General features: G+C 40.4%; 2 protein-coding genes across 4 annotated transcripts in view; both read right to left on the bottom strand.

The window, feature by feature from the left end:
• The window catches only part of epb41l4a (erythrocyte membrane protein band 4.1 like 4A), a 12,363-nt gene extending 5,817 nt beyond the window's left edge, over positions 1-6,546 (bottom strand). For both annotated transcript variants that reach the window (XR_010669010.1, XM_020660815.3), the window contains exons 1-9: positions 6,095-6,546; positions 5,659-5,759; positions 5,347-5,451; positions 4,417-4,462; positions 3,840-3,918; positions 3,332-3,429; positions 3,060-3,174; positions 2,880-2,967; positions 2,490-2,578 (exon numbers count right to left, since the gene is read on the bottom strand). Coding sequence is in view for 1 of the 2 variants with exons in the window: in XM_020660815.3 (XP_020516471.1) it covers positions 2,490-2,578; positions 2,880-2,967; positions 3,060-3,174; positions 3,332-3,429; positions 3,840-3,918; positions 4,417-4,462; positions 5,347-5,451; positions 5,659-5,757 (719 nt within the window). In the remaining variant the exon portion in view is untranslated. The remainder of the gene's footprint in view (positions 1-2,489; positions 2,579-2,879; positions 2,968-3,059; positions 3,175-3,331; positions 3,430-3,839; positions 3,919-4,416; positions 4,463-5,346; positions 5,452-5,658; positions 5,760-6,094) is intronic.
• A 143-nt stretch (positions 6,547-6,689) lies between these two features.
• Positions 6,690-16,754, bottom strand: fsd1l (fibronectin type III and SPRY domain containing 1-like). Of its 2 annotated transcripts, none has more exons than XM_020636984.3 (13): positions 16,631-16,754; positions 14,351-14,446; positions 14,109-14,240; positions 13,661-13,762; positions 13,547-13,569; positions 10,880-11,001; positions 10,400-10,621; positions 10,155-10,253; positions 9,917-10,046; positions 8,536-8,624; positions 8,163-8,417; positions 8,000-8,088; positions 6,690-7,418 (listed from the first exon to the last, which is right to left on the bottom strand). In XM_020636984.3, exons 1-13 carry the CDS (start codon positions 16,643-16,645, stop codon positions 7,317-7,319), a joined length of 1,476 nt encoding a protein of 491 aa, XP_020492640.1. In that variant the 5' UTR covers positions 16,646-16,754; the 3' UTR covers positions 6,690-7,316. The 2 variants fall into 2 exon arrangements, with proteins under 2 accessions (XP_020492640.1, XP_020492641.1); XM_020636985.3 differs by having other exon boundaries at positions 8,536-8,621.
• Between the last annotated feature and the right edge of the window lie 964 nt (positions 16,755-17,718).

Here is a 17,718-nt window from a genome sequence, read left to right as displayed (position 1 = left end):
GTTATCATAACTACGCAGATGACACACAAATATATATTACAATGTCGCCAGGCAACCACGGTCCCATAAAAGCACTGGGTAAATGCATAGAGCAAATCCATGAGTGGATGTGCTAAACTTTTCTCCAGCTAAACAAAGACAAAACTGAGGTTGTTGTTTTTGGAGCAAAGGAGGAGCGACTAAGAGTCTGCAATCAGCTTTAGTCAGTAAGACGTAAAACCACAGACCAGGCAAGAAATTTGGGCATAGTGATGGACTCAGACCTCAATTTTAAAAGCCACATTAAGACAATTACAAAATCAGCCTACTATCACCTGAAGAACATATCAAGAATTAGAGGACTTATGTCCCAGCAGGACCTGGAAAAACTCCATGCTTCTATCTTCAGTCGTCTTGATTACTGTAACAGTGTCTTTACAGGTCTGCCTAAAAAATCAGTCAGACAGCTGCAGCTGATCCAGAACGCTGCTGCTGGAGTCCTCACCAAAACCAAGAAAATGGATCACATCAGTCCAGTTCTGAGGTCTTTACACTGGCTCCGAGTCTGTCAGAGAATAGATTTAAAAATCCTGTTACTGGTTTATAAAGTGCTTAAAGGTTAAGGGCCAAAATACATTAGTGACCTCCTGATTAATTACGAACCATCCAGACCGCTCAGGTCATCTGGGACAGGTCTGCTCTCTGTCCCCAGAGTCAGAACCAAACACGGAAAAGAAGCATTCAGTTTCTATGCTCCTTATATCTGGAACAAACTCCCAGAAAACTGCAGGTCTGCTGAAACTCTCAGCTCTTTTAATTCGAAGTTGAAGACACACCTGTTTACAGCTGCCTTTCAAGATTTTAAATTTTAACTCTGCACTGTAACTTTTAACTCTTTTTATATTTTTACTTTATTTATTTCAATTAATTTCATTTGAATTATTTCTATTTGAATATATGTTTAGATTTAATAATTTCAGTGATTTAAAATTTTCTATTTTAATGTTTATTTTCTTTCCTCTGTCATGATGCTTTTGATGTCTTGTGTGAAGCACTTTGAATTGCCTTGCCTTGCCTTGCCTTGCCTTGCCTTGCCTTGCCTTGTTAACATGAGCAACAAGTGACGATCAATCAGCAGTATTACACTGGGGTTAGATACATAGATATGTTTTCTGCTTCCTGTTTTAAAGGTAAGACTTGTTCATAGAAGTTCATGTCAGTCAGCTAATCTATGAGAACTTGGTGATAAACCATGTCAATGCCCTTATCAAATCTAAAAACACAGCAGCATCACAACCTTTTCTGTCCAGGAAACATTTTGTTTTTCGAGGAACATGGTGATGGCACTATGCGGTGTAATCATTTAATGTTTCTATTATTTTAGAGATGACAGGTAGTTTGATCGGCCTGTAGTTAGTTACAGAGAATCTGTGTGCTTGATGCTAGAGTTGCTAACAAGAGCTGAATGCTAACCTAAGCTAACCAGAGTTTGATGTCATTGTTAGGTAACGTTAACCTTGGGGCTGATGGTAACTAACAGGTCATTAAATATCATTTTACAGGTCATTTAGAAGTTGAACAAGTCGTTACATCTAGTTCTATCAGACAGGTCAGACATGCACACCTGTGTGTTAAATATAAACGTCATCTTCACCTCTTGGAATGATATACAACTGTATTTATCAATCATGTAAATACTGTAAAACTCTACCTCATGTATATTAACAACCTGTCACATATTTACATATTTATTACCATGTTCTTCTCAGCATGTTTGCACTACTCACCGCTGCACTATCGTCTTATTTAGCCTTCTACATTTTAGTCTTTGCTTATTCTATGTATTTAATGTTGTACTTTTTGTACATAGAGAGCTCAGTTCACCAGTCAAATCTCTTGTGTGTAAAGCATACCTGGCCAATAAAGTTGATTCTAATTCTGATTCTGATGATTGCACACTGCAATGATAGCACACACTCATCCATTTATATCAGCAAGGCATGACGAGATTCTTGCAGAGACTGTAACATCATCTGGCGGGAATGACAGGAAGAGCTGAAGTGGTATGAGAAGCCATGAGAGCAGATTATTGAACCAAGTGAGCTTGTGTATATGGAGAAAAGAAGGGGACCAAGCACTGAGCCCTGAGGTACCCCTGTGGATAAGCTGTGCACTTTGGACACTTCTCCCTTCCATGACACTCTAAAGGATCGCCCAGAGAGGTAGGACACGAACCAGCAGAGGGAAGATCCTGAGATGTTCAGAGAGCGTGAATAGGAGGATTTGATGGTTAACTGTGTCAAAGGCAGCAGACAGGTCTATCAGTAATAGAACTGAAGACTGACCCGCAGCTCTGGCAGCTCATAGCGATTCTGTTACTGACAGAAGTGCAGTTTCAGTAGAGTGGCCCCGCTTAAAGCCTGACTGATTTGTTTCTGGACTTGATGTAACATCAACATGGCCGCCCTGTGTATAAATATCAAAGATAATAAGTGAGGTCTCACTCCTACCAGAAATATTTTCCAACCAGCACTTTGTTCTTGTAGATGACCACTCCCACTGGAGTTGGACCCAGGAAGTACTCAGTTTGGTTTTCACCCTGGCAATGAATCATGGGGGAAAAAAGAAGATAAATTAAGCTAAATTTAATTTAATATAATATAGACATAAATAAACAATAAAATGATTTCAGATTTGTTTTATACATAAACTTTTTTAAATAAAAAAGCAAATATGTAACAAAATGATATTAATGACATGAACTGATATAATTGTAATCTAAGCTATTGTTATTAATATTATTATTAATATTATTATAACATCAGTGTGAGCGGACAGAAGAAACTGTGAAAGTCTACAAAATACATGAAGTGTTGTGTTTAGTGAATTATTGATCTTACGTATGCAGCGAACAGAAAAACTCCAAACATCTGCAGAGAACTGGAGAGAGAGAGGACGAGGGACTGAGCCTGAGGGCGAGAGACACCACTGCCCCATGAGGGAAAAAGAGAGAGAGGGATGATTAATATTTATATCTACACAAATAACTAAATGATCATGTGTGTGTGAAATTTTCCTACCCGATTGATCTGTAGATGTCTTTGACTTTGTCATCCATCTGCCCCGCCTCCCTCTGCCCCGCCTCCACCTGCCCCACCTCCCTCTGCTCCGCCTTCCTCCACTCCCCTCCATCAGCTGGAATTGAATTACAATGAAAATTGATGAATAAAAATAAAATGAGATAAATCCTGAACAACATTTTTAGAGTTTATTGCTTCATATTTTGATTCAAATTATAATTAAGAAAAGTTTACATTTTTACATTATAAATAATCAATCATTTTTTTCTCACCCTGCAGCATCAGTGCAAAGAGTCGAGGTTTGAGGTAGGCGGGGCAAGGCAGTCGACCTCGCCGCACATCCTGACACACCTGCAGGTAAAACTGAAACCTGATGGAGAAACAATGTTCCTCCAATGATCACAATGTTAAGAAAAAACAAGATATGATGACCAATCAAATCTTTATTCAACACCTCAAATGGTAAGAAATGTGTCCAACCCGTTAGATTTATTTGGGCAGGAAGTGAAGCTGCTAAAAGACATTTTTTATGAATCAGAGATCCAACTTGACCTCCCCCTTACCCCCCATCCTACCTCCTAACCCCTCCCCCTAACCCCCCTAACCCCCCTAACCTACCTCCTAACCCCTCCCCCTAACCCCCCCAACCTATCTCCTAAACCCTCCCCCTAACCCCCCCAACCTACCTCCTAAACCCTCCCCCTAACCCCCCCCCCCAACCTACCTCCTTAAGTCTCTTAAGGAAAAATGAAATAAATGAAGTAAATGTTATAAGTGCACCGTGTAGTTTCCTCCTTCAGTTTGGACGGATCCTCGACATAAAATTTAACTCCAAAGTAGAAAATGTACGGAGGTCCAACTGTGACAAACAGAGAACATTACTTTAAAATTTGATTTTCATCTTTTCAGCTTTTTGTAGAACGAAACAAATGTGTAAAATGAAAAATGTTGAGCTGTGTTTTGTGCTCGTTTGTAGTTCAGCCTTGTTAGTGCTCCCTATCCTGCGCACTAAAGAACAGCATCGCTCTCGTAAATGTGACTACTCCTTCATAACCAATCAAAATCAAGAAGGGACTACTGATATCCTTTAAATTGTCTTCATATTTTCTTGGTGACATTTCTTTGAATTAAAGCAAATATTAAACACATAGAGCTGAAACACACAGAGATTACAGAGGGAGCAGGAGTTCACACCCTAACTTAACAAAAAGGAGCGCTGGTGACAAACGGAGGCAGTGAGTGCTGCCGTCGATGGACACGTTGCATGAGAGTGCAAAAAATATCAGATTCAAACCTGAAATATATTTCAAAAGCCATTGACTTTCCTGTTTGATCAGTTATAGCTTAGTGAACTTACTAAGCTCTCTGTGTTGGTAGATTGTTCTGGAAGGATCCAACCAGTGCTGCAGAAATAAAAACATATTCAGGGACAGAATCAGTGACAAGGGGCATCTCTGGCAAAGGCCAACATGCACAAGGAACCAGGACCGGGACCTGATGGCTTCTAGCAACGACCCTGGGACCCCATATTCCCGCAATACCCCTAACAAGAACCTACAGCCCTGTAGGGTCCTGTCTACATGTGTCCACAAAACACATTTAGCTACATTTTAGCTTTCAAACTTCCTCAGTGACCTCTGCTAAGAATGGTGCTCAGGCTTTCCCCGGATCTCCAGACTCCCTTCAGAGGTAGCATTGGTTAGGGGTTATATCCCCAGTCTGGGTCAGCAGTTCTTCACCCATGCTAATAACAGTCTGGTTCAAGCCCTGCTTTCCTTTCCTGAGCCATCAGACGGTTTGCCAGAACTTTGTAGTTTTTAAGTCCTTCTCTATAGTCTTCCGAACTCCTCCCACACCCCACAGCCCTCCGAGCCTCCCGATACCTGTCAGCTGCTTCTAGAGACCACTGGACTAACCAAACCCAAAAGGTCTCCTTCTTCAGTCTGACGGCTTCTTTCCTAAGGTTGCCACCGTGATAGGCAGTGACTGTTTTCTGGCTGCATCTCCTCGGACCCACTTCCACAACAATGCTTGATGACTAACACAGAAGTCAAAAAGAAAGCACCACTTGGGTTCAGGTCGAGGTGACCGTTCCTCCCAATCACCCCCCCCCCCCCCCATCTTAGCCTTGAAGATGAGGTGATCCTCATTTCGAGCTCCCTGGTCTGGCCTCAGGGGGTTGCCCCAGTTTTCCTCTTCCAAGGTAATTCCTTTGTAATCGTCATGGTAACCTACAAAATCTATACATTAATATCTATAAGTCTGATCAGTTTGATCGTTCTCCTACCATCTGCTGTTTGTCATCACAGAACCTCAAACCAAAAAACTCCACTTCCTCCACCTGCAGCAGAGAAAACACCTGGTCCAAGATGGCCGCTGCCCGTGAGGACTTCTAAAGAGAAGGAAAAAGAGTTCATCTCATTGCTCAAAGCACAAAAAGCGAGAGAAAGGGAGATTAGGGTGTCTCTCTGTGTGTGTGTGTGTGTGTGTGTGTGTCTGTGTGTGTGTGTGTGTGTGTGTGTGTGTGTGTGTTGTGAGATGTTTCGGTGTGTTATTTACATTTTAAGAACTACAAAGTCAACAAAAAGTTCTCTCTCACTTTGAGGCCTTGATTGCCCGTTAATGTAATCTTCCTCTCATCCAATAGGAGAACTTCGCCATAAAATTCCTCTCGGTTGCCACGGAAACAGGTCAGCATGACTTACAGGAAAAAGAACCAAAAAAATATTTTCGTTACTTGATCAACTAAACTGCAGCATTATGGGAAATGTAGGCAGCTGAACTACTCTGAAAACTATCTCTCTACTCTCTTCCTGTTCTCCTCCTCTCCTCCTCTCTTTACCTCTTTCTCTCCTCTTACCTCATCTCCTCCTCCTCCTCCTCCTCCTCCTCCTCTCCTCTCTTCTTTACCTCCTCTCCTCTCCTCTTTACCTCCTCTTCTCTCCTCTTTACCTCCTCCTCTCCTCCCCTCTTTACCTCCCCCTCCTCTTTACCTCCTCCTCTCCTCTCCTTTCCTCCTCTCCTCCTCCTCTCACCTCCTCTCCTGTTCACCTTTTCCTTTGCTTCGTCTCAGTTTTGTCTTCTCGTCCTTTGCTCCGTTTCCTTCTTGTCTCTGAGCTCTGTTGTTATGTTGCCATGGAGACTCCCCCTACCCTCATGAGTAATTTACTGCACCAAACAAATACACACACACACACACAGAAACACACATACACACACACACACACACACACGCAAACACACATTCACACACACACACATTGCACCAAACAAATACACAAACACACACACACGCAAACACACATTCACACACACACACACACACACACGCAAACACACATTCACACACACACACATTGCACCAAACAAATACACAAACACACACACACGCAAACACACATTCACACACACGCAAACACACATTCACACACACACACACACACAGAAACATACACACAGACAGACACACACACACTCACACACACACGCACACACACGCACACACACGCACACACACGCACACACACACATCATGAGTCTGGTTCTGATCCAGGTTTCTGTCTGTTCTATGCTTATAAATCTACTTTAAAGTAAAATTGAGGATTCCTTCAGAATAAAAGCAGACAAAAGTTTTCACATTGTTCCATTTAATTATTTTCTTTGATAACAAACTTTTAATTTGATACAAAACTTTGATTTTGAGTCACAACATGAAATAAATATGAACATTTATAAATCACATTTCAGGTATATATGACTTTCTTTTTCTTAAAGTTACAGGAAGTTTCTATCATAACCTTCAAAATTAAAGCTTGAAATACTTTATCTAATTTTGTCAGTCTGTCAAAACAAAAGACTGCCACAGATAACATTCAAAATAAACTACACTCTTCAAGTTGAAACAGGAAATATTCTCTCAATGCTAAAAGGTCTATCATTCACAAAACCCTTTTTTTCAAAATAAAAGCACTCAATAAATCTATGAGAGCAGAAAAAAATAATTACTGTAGAATCTTAACTTGAATGAATCAAATCACGAACACATTTTTATATCAAAGTGAAAACATCACAAAATGAACTTCATAATAATAAAAACCTCAGCGTCATATTTATTATTTTAATGATTTCACAACAAAAAAATATTTATTTATGAAAATAAAATGTTTTACAAGTTAGAACTCAATTAAAAATTAATAAATTAAATAAATAAATTATAAGATTGTAAGAATTAAATTAATTTGATTGGGAAACTTTGTTTTACTGTGAAAGATTACTGAGGCTCCGATTGGTGGAAAGAAAATTACCCATGAAGCTCGGAACCTGCATGCCTGTGACCACGGTGATGCCACCACACCAGACCTGCAACAGAAATTAATAATATTAATTTATTATTATTACAGATAACGATTAATATATAATATATATATACTGAAGTATGACTGTAGTGTCATTGTAGTATGGCTGTAGTGTGACCGTGGTATGACTGAAGTGTGATTGTAGTGTGACTGAAGTGTGATTGTAGTGTGATTGTGGTATGACTGAAGTGTGACTGTAGTGTGACTGAAGTGTGACTGTAGTGTGATTGTGGTATGACTGAAGTGTGACTGTAGTGTGACCGTGGTATGACTGAAGTGTGATTGTAGTGTGACTGAAGTGTGATTGTAGTGTGACCGTGGTATGACTGAAGTGTGATTGTAGTGTGACTGAAGTGTGACTGTAGTGTGATTGTAGTATGACTGAAGTGTGACTGAAGTATGACAGAAGTGTGACTGTAGTGTGATTGTTGTATGACTGAAGTGTGATTGTAGTGTGACTGAAGTGTGACTGTAGTGTGATTGTGGTATGACTGAAGTGTGACTGAAGTATGACAGAAGTGTGACTGTAGTGTGATTGTTGTATGACTGAAGTGTGATTGTAGTGTGACTGAAGTTTATACTCACGGTGAAGGCGGGGACAAGCGGCTGGCTAAACCTTGTTTTGAAGGAGTGAAGAAGCTGAAGTCGATCGACGTCAACGAACGCTAGCTCACCTGAAACACAGAGACAGTCACATGACCACATGAAACACAGAGACAGTCACATGACAACCATGTTTTCAAAGTACCATTATCATAGTCACAGTAGATTCCGATTCGTTGAGGCAGCGGCCAATCGAGCGCCTTGGCTCGGTTGTTGTGCTTTGCAGCGAGAGAGCTCTGCAGCCATTGGCTGGCATGGAGACACCACGAACCAGCACTCTTTCCTAATTGGTCGTATCGGCCCAGGCTTAGCCTATAAGCCACGCCCACACTGAATGATTTCCAGTCCGCCAGGGGGCGGAGCTCCCAGTAGTGAAGGCCGCCTGTCATCTCAAGGTCACCTAGGAAACAGAATCAGTTAAAAAGGTGAGTCAGAAGAGATCAATGACTTAATCAAAATGAATGATTTTAAAATAAAATAAATTTAAAAATCAGTTTCATAATCTAAACTATAAATACCCAGCACTGTGTACGACTCTCCGGCAAATCGGTCGCGTCCTCCTCGACCTCCTGTCGTCTTATTGGGCGAAGGCGTCGCGCTTCTGCTGCTTAAAAAAAAAACATCTCAGAATTGAAAAGAGCAAAAAACCCTGAAAAAATAAAAGTAGAAAACGAGTGAAACAGCCAATGAAGTCGTGTGAAAGCGATGATGCAACAGAGGAAATGAAAACCTAAAACAGAAGTTAAATTATGAATAAACATTTTAACCTTCCTCATTCAGCAATGGTTATTTCTGTAAAAAGTTTTAAAAATGAAATAAAACTTTATCAAATCAAAACAGGAAGTTGTTGGAGAACGAGAATCACTGTCAAATAAACACAATGTGTTGATGATGTCAGCAGTGAACTGATTGGCTAAATGCTGTGAGAGATGGCGGGTGGAGAAAGTGATTGGCAGCAAGGTTGTTGCTAGGCAACCAGTAATCAAAGACTACCTGAGCATGACGGAGAGGAGGCAGTACGGAGACTGCAAAGGGACAAAAAGGTCAAATAACACAAACACATCAAAGAAACAGTTTAATCATTTCAACGACATCTTCGTATTGTTACATACATAAATATATCTTGATCTTATCATTATTATTACATTATAATTATATCAGAGAATCACCCTAATGTAGGTCACGCATCTGTATCATGAATGTTCGTGCGCTGAACAACGCTCAGCCCACAGGAAGTGACCTCATAGTGAAAGAAGAGACTTGACGCTAAGATCAACGATCACAGGGTCACACAACCAAACATCGATTAAGAAATCAATTAAATCAATTCGTGCACTGATTAAAAATAAGCACGTTTAGCAGGTTAGAACATATAAATACAACAAAATCACTCTGTATGCAGATGATACTTTCTTTAAAGCCTCCATGTTCTCCACACCTCTCTGAAGAGCCTCAACTCTGTGACCATGGCAACAAGCCACAGTCAGCTGCTCTCAGGTGTACTTAACTCTTCAGACGTGTTTGAATAAAACAAAAGACAGAAGAGTTGAACTCTTGAGCGTCTCGTCAAGCTGTCAATGTTGGTCTGATCTCGGCTCACGTTTGTAACGTTTGTTAATGGGAGACTGACGGGATGAAAAGGCTCTTTCAGTCCACTGAGTGGCTGTAGTTAACGTTTTTAAAAAAATTTTAAAGCTTTACTTTGCCTTAACCAGAGAGCAGAACAGAGGATAGCCTGTTGAACGACATGTGGCAAAGGAACCATGGGTCGGACTCGAACCCGGACCGCCTGCCTGCGTCCAAATCAACTGTTAACATACCAAAACTGTTACCAGTCAGTGACTTCAACTCCCATGATTCTCAGTCAAACCCTGTCTTCACTTATGAACTGTAACTCACCTGTTTTTATTGTCTTTGCTTCTCAGGCGGGGGTCATGACCCTTGACCCCCTGTGGCTCCCAGGTTACAGTATCACCTGTGATCTTCAGCTCAGCGTGAGCCGTCGCTGCATCAAAGCCAAAATTATATGCTACGAAAAAAGAATAGACTTAAATAATAAAAAAACACAAAAGTCTTCCAACATTTATTCCTGCAGTGTCTTTGTTGTCACACACTGAACTCACTCACTCATGTTTACCTCTGGTTTCTATGGCAACCGGCTCTGAGAACTCGCCAGCAGCAGTCTTGTTTTTTGCTCGAACTCGAACAACAACGAAGTAGGAGTCAAACTTCAGACCTGAAACAGAAAAATAATCAAAAATCATTCATTTAACACAATAACCTGAAGACTCTGCAGCAGCTTCTGCTAACAGCTAAATGCTATCAACTAACATAAAGCTACATGCTAAAATTATAACTTAATGGGACCTCTGACCCTCTGACCTGAGATCGTGACCTTTGTCTCTCTGATGTCATGGATTTTTTCCCAGCATGCCTCTCCTGCTGCTCTCAGCGAGGAGTCGCGGTTTGTTTTTCGGTATTCGACTTCATAGCGTTCAATTCTTCCACTGTCGCTGTCAGCATCCCCAGCCGGTTGCCAGGCAACAGAGATGGTGTTGTCACAGACAACACAGTTGGCGACGTCGATCTCTGGAGCTCTTGGAACTATAAAAATGAACAGTCAGAACAACTTGTGTTTACTGACTTGTTCTTCATCTGCTCGTTGTCATGGAAACTGGTTTAATTTTTCCATGACAACCCACTAATATAACAACAACAGTAAACCATGTGACACAGTACAAGGTAGTGTTTGTCAATACTAATAGTAAATGGTGGTATCTTTTCTTATTATAATCATTATTATTATATAATTATTTTCTGTAATTTCATTTGTATCAGTTCACAGCAGAAAGGTCAACTCACCTGGCAGGAAATGAAGCCGCTGAAGCCCCAACCTCTCTGTGCTGAAGTCAACTGTAAACTGTGCCATGTTCTCAGACACGGCCGGTCGAGTCGTTAGCCGAAAGGCTGGGGCCATTGTAACCCTGGCAACAGAAGGTTCGGGTCCAGCAGAAGCAGTATTAATTGTGTTAAGGGCAGGGTTATTGTCTTAAGGGCATCGTTTATTGTGTTAGAGATGTGGCTTATATGGTTAGAGGCGTGGTTTATTGTATTAGGGCCGGACTTTTCTTGGTTAAGGGAGGGGCGTAGTGTTCTAGGGGTATGTTTTATCATGTTAGGGGCGTGGCTTATTGTGTTAGGGGCGGGGTTTCCTGTGTTACGGCCCAGGGTAACAAGCAAGTCATCGGATGAGAGCTGTGGTGAACATAAGGTTACATTATAAAAAGACTATCTGCCAACATATGTAACATGTACGGGTTATGATCCCCTGTTCGTCAGAGGATATTACTTTAATACACACTGGCTTGCCCTTTGACGCCCCACAGCTCATCATAATGAAGGACTAAGATTGATCCCTCCTACCCTCTAGTCATCATAAACAGCCAGTGCATGTAGCTTGCTTATCCTTCTGGCAGAAGCAACAAAAACCATTCTGAGACTGCATCCCCAAGAGGCTCATAAAAGGGATGCTGCAGTACACTGATGACTAAATCTCGATCCCAGGACAGGACTGAAGGTCCAGTTTTGCACATCATAGCCTCAGGGCATCACCACTTGTGCTTTTCACTGTGAGGAACAGCTGTATTCATCCAAAGTATGTTCACCAATGCAAAACCACCTTGGTTGTTGCTGGCATGCCGTGCAGAGTAACAGCATGCTTCGGCTCTGCTCTCCAGCTAGGACTGAGATACGCAGGACATCCTGGGATGTGGCCAGGTAGGGGTCAACTTGGTGAGCTCCTCACCTGGTTGCAACACACCTCACTAGTAGATGAAAGCAACCTCAGCAGATGGTGCCCAGGTTGCCTGTACTCACTTCAGGCTCAGGTAAAACTAAAGCCAGGAGCCTGTCCCTCTCTGGGGCCAGGCCCAATATTAATCTGAGCCCCACTGAAAAGAATGGAATGGCAAGCTGTTCAACAAAGGTGGGATTGCTGAGAACCAAGGGATAAGGAACCAATTTTGCCATTCTTTTGGAGGGGCAACCAATATTGGAGAAGTTGAAACTATCAGAATGTTTGTGTTATATGACAATAAGGATTTATCTTTGTTGTCGTGCTTCAAAAGCAAAGCTTTTTTTGCTAAATTGATCCGAACCATAAATGTGGGCGCAGTCTCCCCGAGTGGGTGAAAACCCACCCTTCTTTTCTCTGGTAGATAAGAGCGTCTCACTTCAGCTTTAGTTTCTTCTCTCTTCCTGTCTACTTCCCTTTTAGTTGTCTCTTTTATTTTCAGTCACACACTCCTTTGTGTCTTAACTTTACGAGCGTAAAACTTTTCTTTTTTTGTTCCTGCCTCACGTTTTCTTATATTTTTCTCTACATCTTAAGTATAAAGTGTTTTGAAGTTAGTTTTTGTTCATTATCTTTCACAAAGGTATTTTTATAATTCAAGCTGATTAAGATTGGCCATCAAGATCTGTCTCGACTTCATTCTTTTTGCGAGAATACAGTTCAATCAACCCGGAGCAGCTGACGCCAAGATGTGACCCATCAACATCTCCACTGACGCTGTTAATGGACCCCTACCCGGCTTGCCGTGGCAGCCAATTAGCCAGCATATATTCACGATACCTCTAACTACTCGTTGGGACCGTGAGCTGGACCGCCCAGAGGGGATCGTCAGAACCATTCTTCAAAGTAAGAACGTTCAGTTACAGCTTGGTGTCGAGACGATAAAAAGGGTCGTCGTCTAAAATCTGAACTTCATAATTCCCATTTCACTTTGCTAAGGTCGTCTTTATTTCATTTGATCCCATCATGTTTTGCCATAATGTTAGACTAAATTAAGATTTAGACCTCGAGTAAATCATTTCACCGTCATGTTGTCCTTGTAATCTGGTAATCATCATTCACCCTGCCACAGCAGCTGGTACCTCTGTTTTATTCACTGAGATATGGCGGGATGGAACAATGTATGGTTTCCCCGCTGTTAGCTGACTTGAGTCTGCGCACAGCATGGGTCGGTATGCTGAAACAGTCGCAAATTTGCACCTTGACTGGGAGGCCATCAGAAACAATACAGAATCAGCGATTGCAACACACCTCACTGGTAGGAGCTAGTGATTGCACGCCAGCACAGGTGCTTTATAGATGGGCGTGCCGGGCGAGCCGTAGTGTCTTAAAGGAATCATGGACTCTGACGAGCAGGGGATCATATCCTGTAAAAGTTATGGAACAGGGTGGAGAGATAGTCTTGAGACGATGAAGAACTTGTGTTGAAAAGGGGCATATTTTTTTAATGTTAAAGGCAGGGTTGGTAATTTTCTAAAACTATCATGATTTTGAAAGAAGCATTCCCTCAGTGCTCTGTCTACACCAACCCCTACTTTTAATGTTTGAGAAAAATCAACAACAAAAGGAGAAACCAAAAAAAAAATGAATAAATGTAAAAAAAAGAACACACAGGAGGAGAAAACAAACAAATCAACACATTATTCATGAAGATGAAATTTGTACAGGGCACTGACCTTTCTTTGATCTGTTTCGCAGCCTAAAAAGGAAATGTATTCTTTCAGCCATTTTCCAGTAAAAGTTGTTCAAATCAAAAATAAAAACTTTTTTGTGAGCGTGATGTTTCGAACCTTCAGGAATTCTTCTTCGTCACTGATGTTCAGAGTTTGATTTGCAAACTCAAGAAGTTCTTCACAAGACAACAGAGCGAACTTGCCCTCCGACAGCTGCTTCTGAGAAATCACATAAAAATACATTTAAATCTGTGACCACAACAATATTGTACTTATTAAAAGTCTGAAGAGAGAAAAACGTGTCAAATACATTTTAATAACTCGAGGAAATTATTTTGGAGAAAAGACTGAACTGAAAATTTGTTGAGAGCAACATTTGACGATAGAATCTTCACATTGTTTAACAAAACTTGATCTCAATGTTTTTATTTTCAAGATGTGAGAAAATACAATAATTAGAGTTGAGATTAACATTTCTGAAACCAAAAACATTTAAAATATTATTTAATAAAATTAATACTACACAAAAATACTGCAAGACAGGGGATAATCAACTTTTCTTTACCTGAAGCTCTGCCTCTTTCCTTTGCTTTTCCTCTTTAATAATTCCACGAAGCTCCGCCCCCTTCCAGTCTAGAGCAGAACTGAGCTGTTCAAGCTCCGCCTCCAGCTCAGACAATACCTTACATGATTCCTCCTGATTGGATGGGAAAAAAACATTTTATAATTTCATGATTTTGATCTGTTTCTTTCTAACCCTCAATTTAGCTCCTCCCTTTTCTCTCACTCAACCAATCAGCTGCTGACCTGTAGTCCTGTCAGCGTGTTGTCAACTGTGTCCAGGAAGTTTTGCAGCTCCTCATTCTTATTGGCTAGAGTGCAGATGATCCTGGACAGAGCTTCCTATCACACAAAAACACACAAATCAGATTATATTTTTGTTATTTTATTTCAAGTGAAAACATTTTAGGAATTTATGAACGCTAACAGCTGAATTTGTCACTTTTTGAATGGTAAATGGACTTGAGCTTTTCTAGTCTCCCGACTACTCAAAATGCTTTTACATTGCATGTCACACCTACACATTCACACACTGATGGTAGTAGTTGCTATGTCGTATCATCCATCAGCAGTAACTAATCCAATTAATACACCACCACCGAAGCAGCGGACATGTTGCCCAGCTGGATCGAACCCTCGACCTTCCGGTTGAGAGGCAACGACTCTACCAACTGAGCCACTGCCGCCCAAAAAAGCTTTTATTTACACTTTCAGTCTCCATGAATCCACTAAAGTTTTCCAGATATCTTTAGTAGTGGATGTATGAAAACGACTTCAGGTTGCGTAGGTCTTTAGTTTATAGTGCAGTAGTTTCACAGTGCAGTACATTTTAGTGCAGTAGTTTTACAGTGCAGTAGTTTAACTGTGAATTAGATTTTAGTGCAGTAGATTTTGGTGCAGTAGCTTTACAATGCAGTAAATCTACAGTGTAGTAGATTTTAGTGCAGTAACTTTTCAGTGTAATAGTTTTACAGTGCAGTAGCTTTACAGTGTAGTACATTTTAGTGCAGTAGTTTTTAGTGTGGTAGTTTTACTGTGAAGTAGATTTTAGTGAAGTAGTTTTACAGTGCTGTAGATTTTAGTTCAGGAGTTTTACAGTGCAGTAGTTCAACAGTGCTGTAGATTTTAGTGCAGTAGTTTTACAGTGCAGTAGTTTAACTGTGAAGTAGATTTTAGTGCAGTAGCTTTACAGTGCAGTAGTTTAACAGTGCAGTAGATTTTAGTGCAGTAGTTTTACAGTGCAGTAGACTTTAGTGCAGTAGTTTTCAGTGCAGTGACTTATCAGTGCAGTAGATTTACAGTGCAGTAGATTTTAGTGCAGCAGTTTTGTAGTGCAGTAGATTTTAGTGCAGTAGTTTAACAGTTCAGTAGATTTTAGTGCAGTAGCTTTACAGTGCAGCAGCTTTACAATGCATTAGCTTTACAGTGCAGTAGTTTTTACAGTGAAGTAGATTTTAGTGCAGTAGTTTAACAGTTCAGTAGATTTTAGTGCAATAGCTTTACAGTGCAGTAGTTTTTACAGTGAAGTAGATTTTAGCGCAGTAGTTTTACAATGCAGTAGTCTTTAGTGCAGTAGTTTAACTGAGAAGTAGATTTTAGTGCAGTAGCTTTACAGTGCAGTAGATTTTATTGCAGTGGCTTTACAGTGCAGTAGATTTTAGTGCAGTAGCTTTACGGTGCAGTAGATTATAGTGCAGTAGCTTTTCAGTGTAATAATTTTACAGTGCAGTAGCTTTGAAGTGTAGTAGATTTTAGTGCAGTAGTTTTTAGTGTGGTAGTTTTACTGTGAAGTAGAGTTTAGTGAAGTAGTTTTACAGTGCTGTAGATTTTAGTTCAATAGTTTAACAGTTCAGTAGATTTTAGTGCAGTAGCTTTACAGTGCAGTAGTCTTTAGTGCAGTAGTTTAACTGAGAAGTAGATTTTAGTGCAGTAGCTTTACAGTGCAGTAGATTTTAGCGCAGTAGTTTTACAGTGCAGTAGTCTTTAGTGCAGTAGTTTAACTGAGAAGTAGATTTTAGTGCAGTAGCTTTACAGTGCAGTAGATTTTAGTGCAGTGGCTTTACAGTGCAGTAGATTTTAGTGCAGTAGCTTTACGGTGCAGTAGTTTTACAGTGCAGTAGCTTTACAGTGCAGTAGATTTTAGTGCAGTAGCTTTACGATGCAGTAGTTTTCAGTGTAGTAGTTTTACAGTGCAGTAGCTTTACAGTGCAGTAGTTTTCAGTGTAGTAGTTTTACAATGCAGTAGCTTTACAGTACAGTAGTTTTTACAGTGAAGTAGATTTTTCTGCAGTAGTTTTTACAGTGAAGTAGATTTTTCTGCAGTAGTTTTACAGTGCAGTGACCTATATCTCTGATGAAGCAGAATTAAAAGGAAGCGAGGGCGAGTGACATAAAAAAGAATGGGAGAGAGAGGACTTTGGCTGCTAACAGCTAACAGCTAACTAATCCTCTCTCTCTCTCTGTTAGTTAATGTGACTCGCCCTCAGCAGACTGATGAAGTTATTGATCAATAGATCAAGTCCTTACCTTCTGAGTGTCCATCACGAGAGAGAGAGCGAGAGAGAGAGAGAGAGAGAGAGAGAGAGAGAGAGAGAGAAAGAGAGAGAGAGAGAGGTGGGGGACGGAGACTGACAGGAAGTGATTCCCTAAAAACCTCACAGCCTCCAACTTCCTGTTTGAATGTCAAAACAAGACAATTTCTCTCTCTATGATTCAATAAAAGAAGCTTTTTACGCATAAATGTGTAAATAAATTACCGAAACATATAATAACAAATAAGATAATAATAATAATTAAGAATTCAATCATACAAATATAATCAATAAAGATTAAAAATCAGAAATATATAAAATATAGTGTGTTCATGTTTATATTGTTATGTATATTTACAGAAACAAAACATTTATTCACAAGTTGATTTTGTAAATATTTATTAACCCTACACTGTTAGCCTAAATCCATCAGACTGACAGCTCTATGACTCTCAGAGGAGTCTAAGTCTGAGGTTCTTTATTATCATTTCATGAATTATTTCTGTATCTAAAAATATTTAATCTTCTGTTTGTTTGAAGGATTTTCTTCATATGTGCCTTCTTCTCTTTAGGATGTTTCACCTCATTGAAACGTCACTTGTTTATAATCAATAAAAACACAAAGGTTTGAAACAGTTTTAATGTGATGTGTTCACTGCAAGGAGAAAAATTAAGCCGATGCTGAAGTGTAAAACCCTGCAGTTCCTCGAGTGTCCACTAGAGGCTGGCTGCAGAAGCACAGGAAGTCACATACACACCCATTCAATAAAGCCTGTTATTACAGCAGAGATTAACATGGTTACAGCCTGGTTCAAAAAAACAAACAGGTCTGATTAGCTCATGTCTTGATCGACACACACTGTACGGGGGGGTGAATGTTTTGATGACTCATCAGTTTTGATTTGATGAAGGATAAGAGTTGTTCACAATAAGGCGTGTAGCTGACATGATTGACAGGTGGGTACGGTGTAACGGTTTGTCAGGAGGCTTAAAACCCACCTCAGCTCCAGCTCTCAGCCTGTCGTTAGGTTGACTGAAAGTTAGACTGAGACAGCATTTCAATCATGGAGACCGCCATCAATG

This window comes from Labrus bergylta, chromosome 17, assembly GCF_963930695.1.
Source record: "Labrus bergylta chromosome 17, fLabBer1.1, whole genome shotgun sequence".
In the NCBI taxonomy this organism is placed as follows: domain Eukaryota; kingdom Metazoa; phylum Chordata; class Actinopteri; order Labriformes; family Labridae; genus Labrus; species Labrus bergylta.
Note: the sequence above shows the minus strand (reverse complement) of the source record. Positions and strands in the feature narration are given on the sequence as shown.

What these genes read in the sequence shown, in the direction of transcription:
- fsd1l (XM_020636984.3), bottom strand. An exon ending in ACGAAGAAGAATTCCTGAAG is followed by an intron (nt 13,570 to 13,660) that starts GTTCGAAACATC and finishes TTTCCTTTTTAG; the next exon opens with GCTGCGAAACAGATCAAAGA. An exon ending in GCGGCTTCATTTCCTGCCAG is followed by an intron (nt 10,622 to 10,879) that starts GTGAGTTGACCT and finishes TCATTTTTATAG; the next exon opens with TTCCAAGAGCTCCAGAGATC.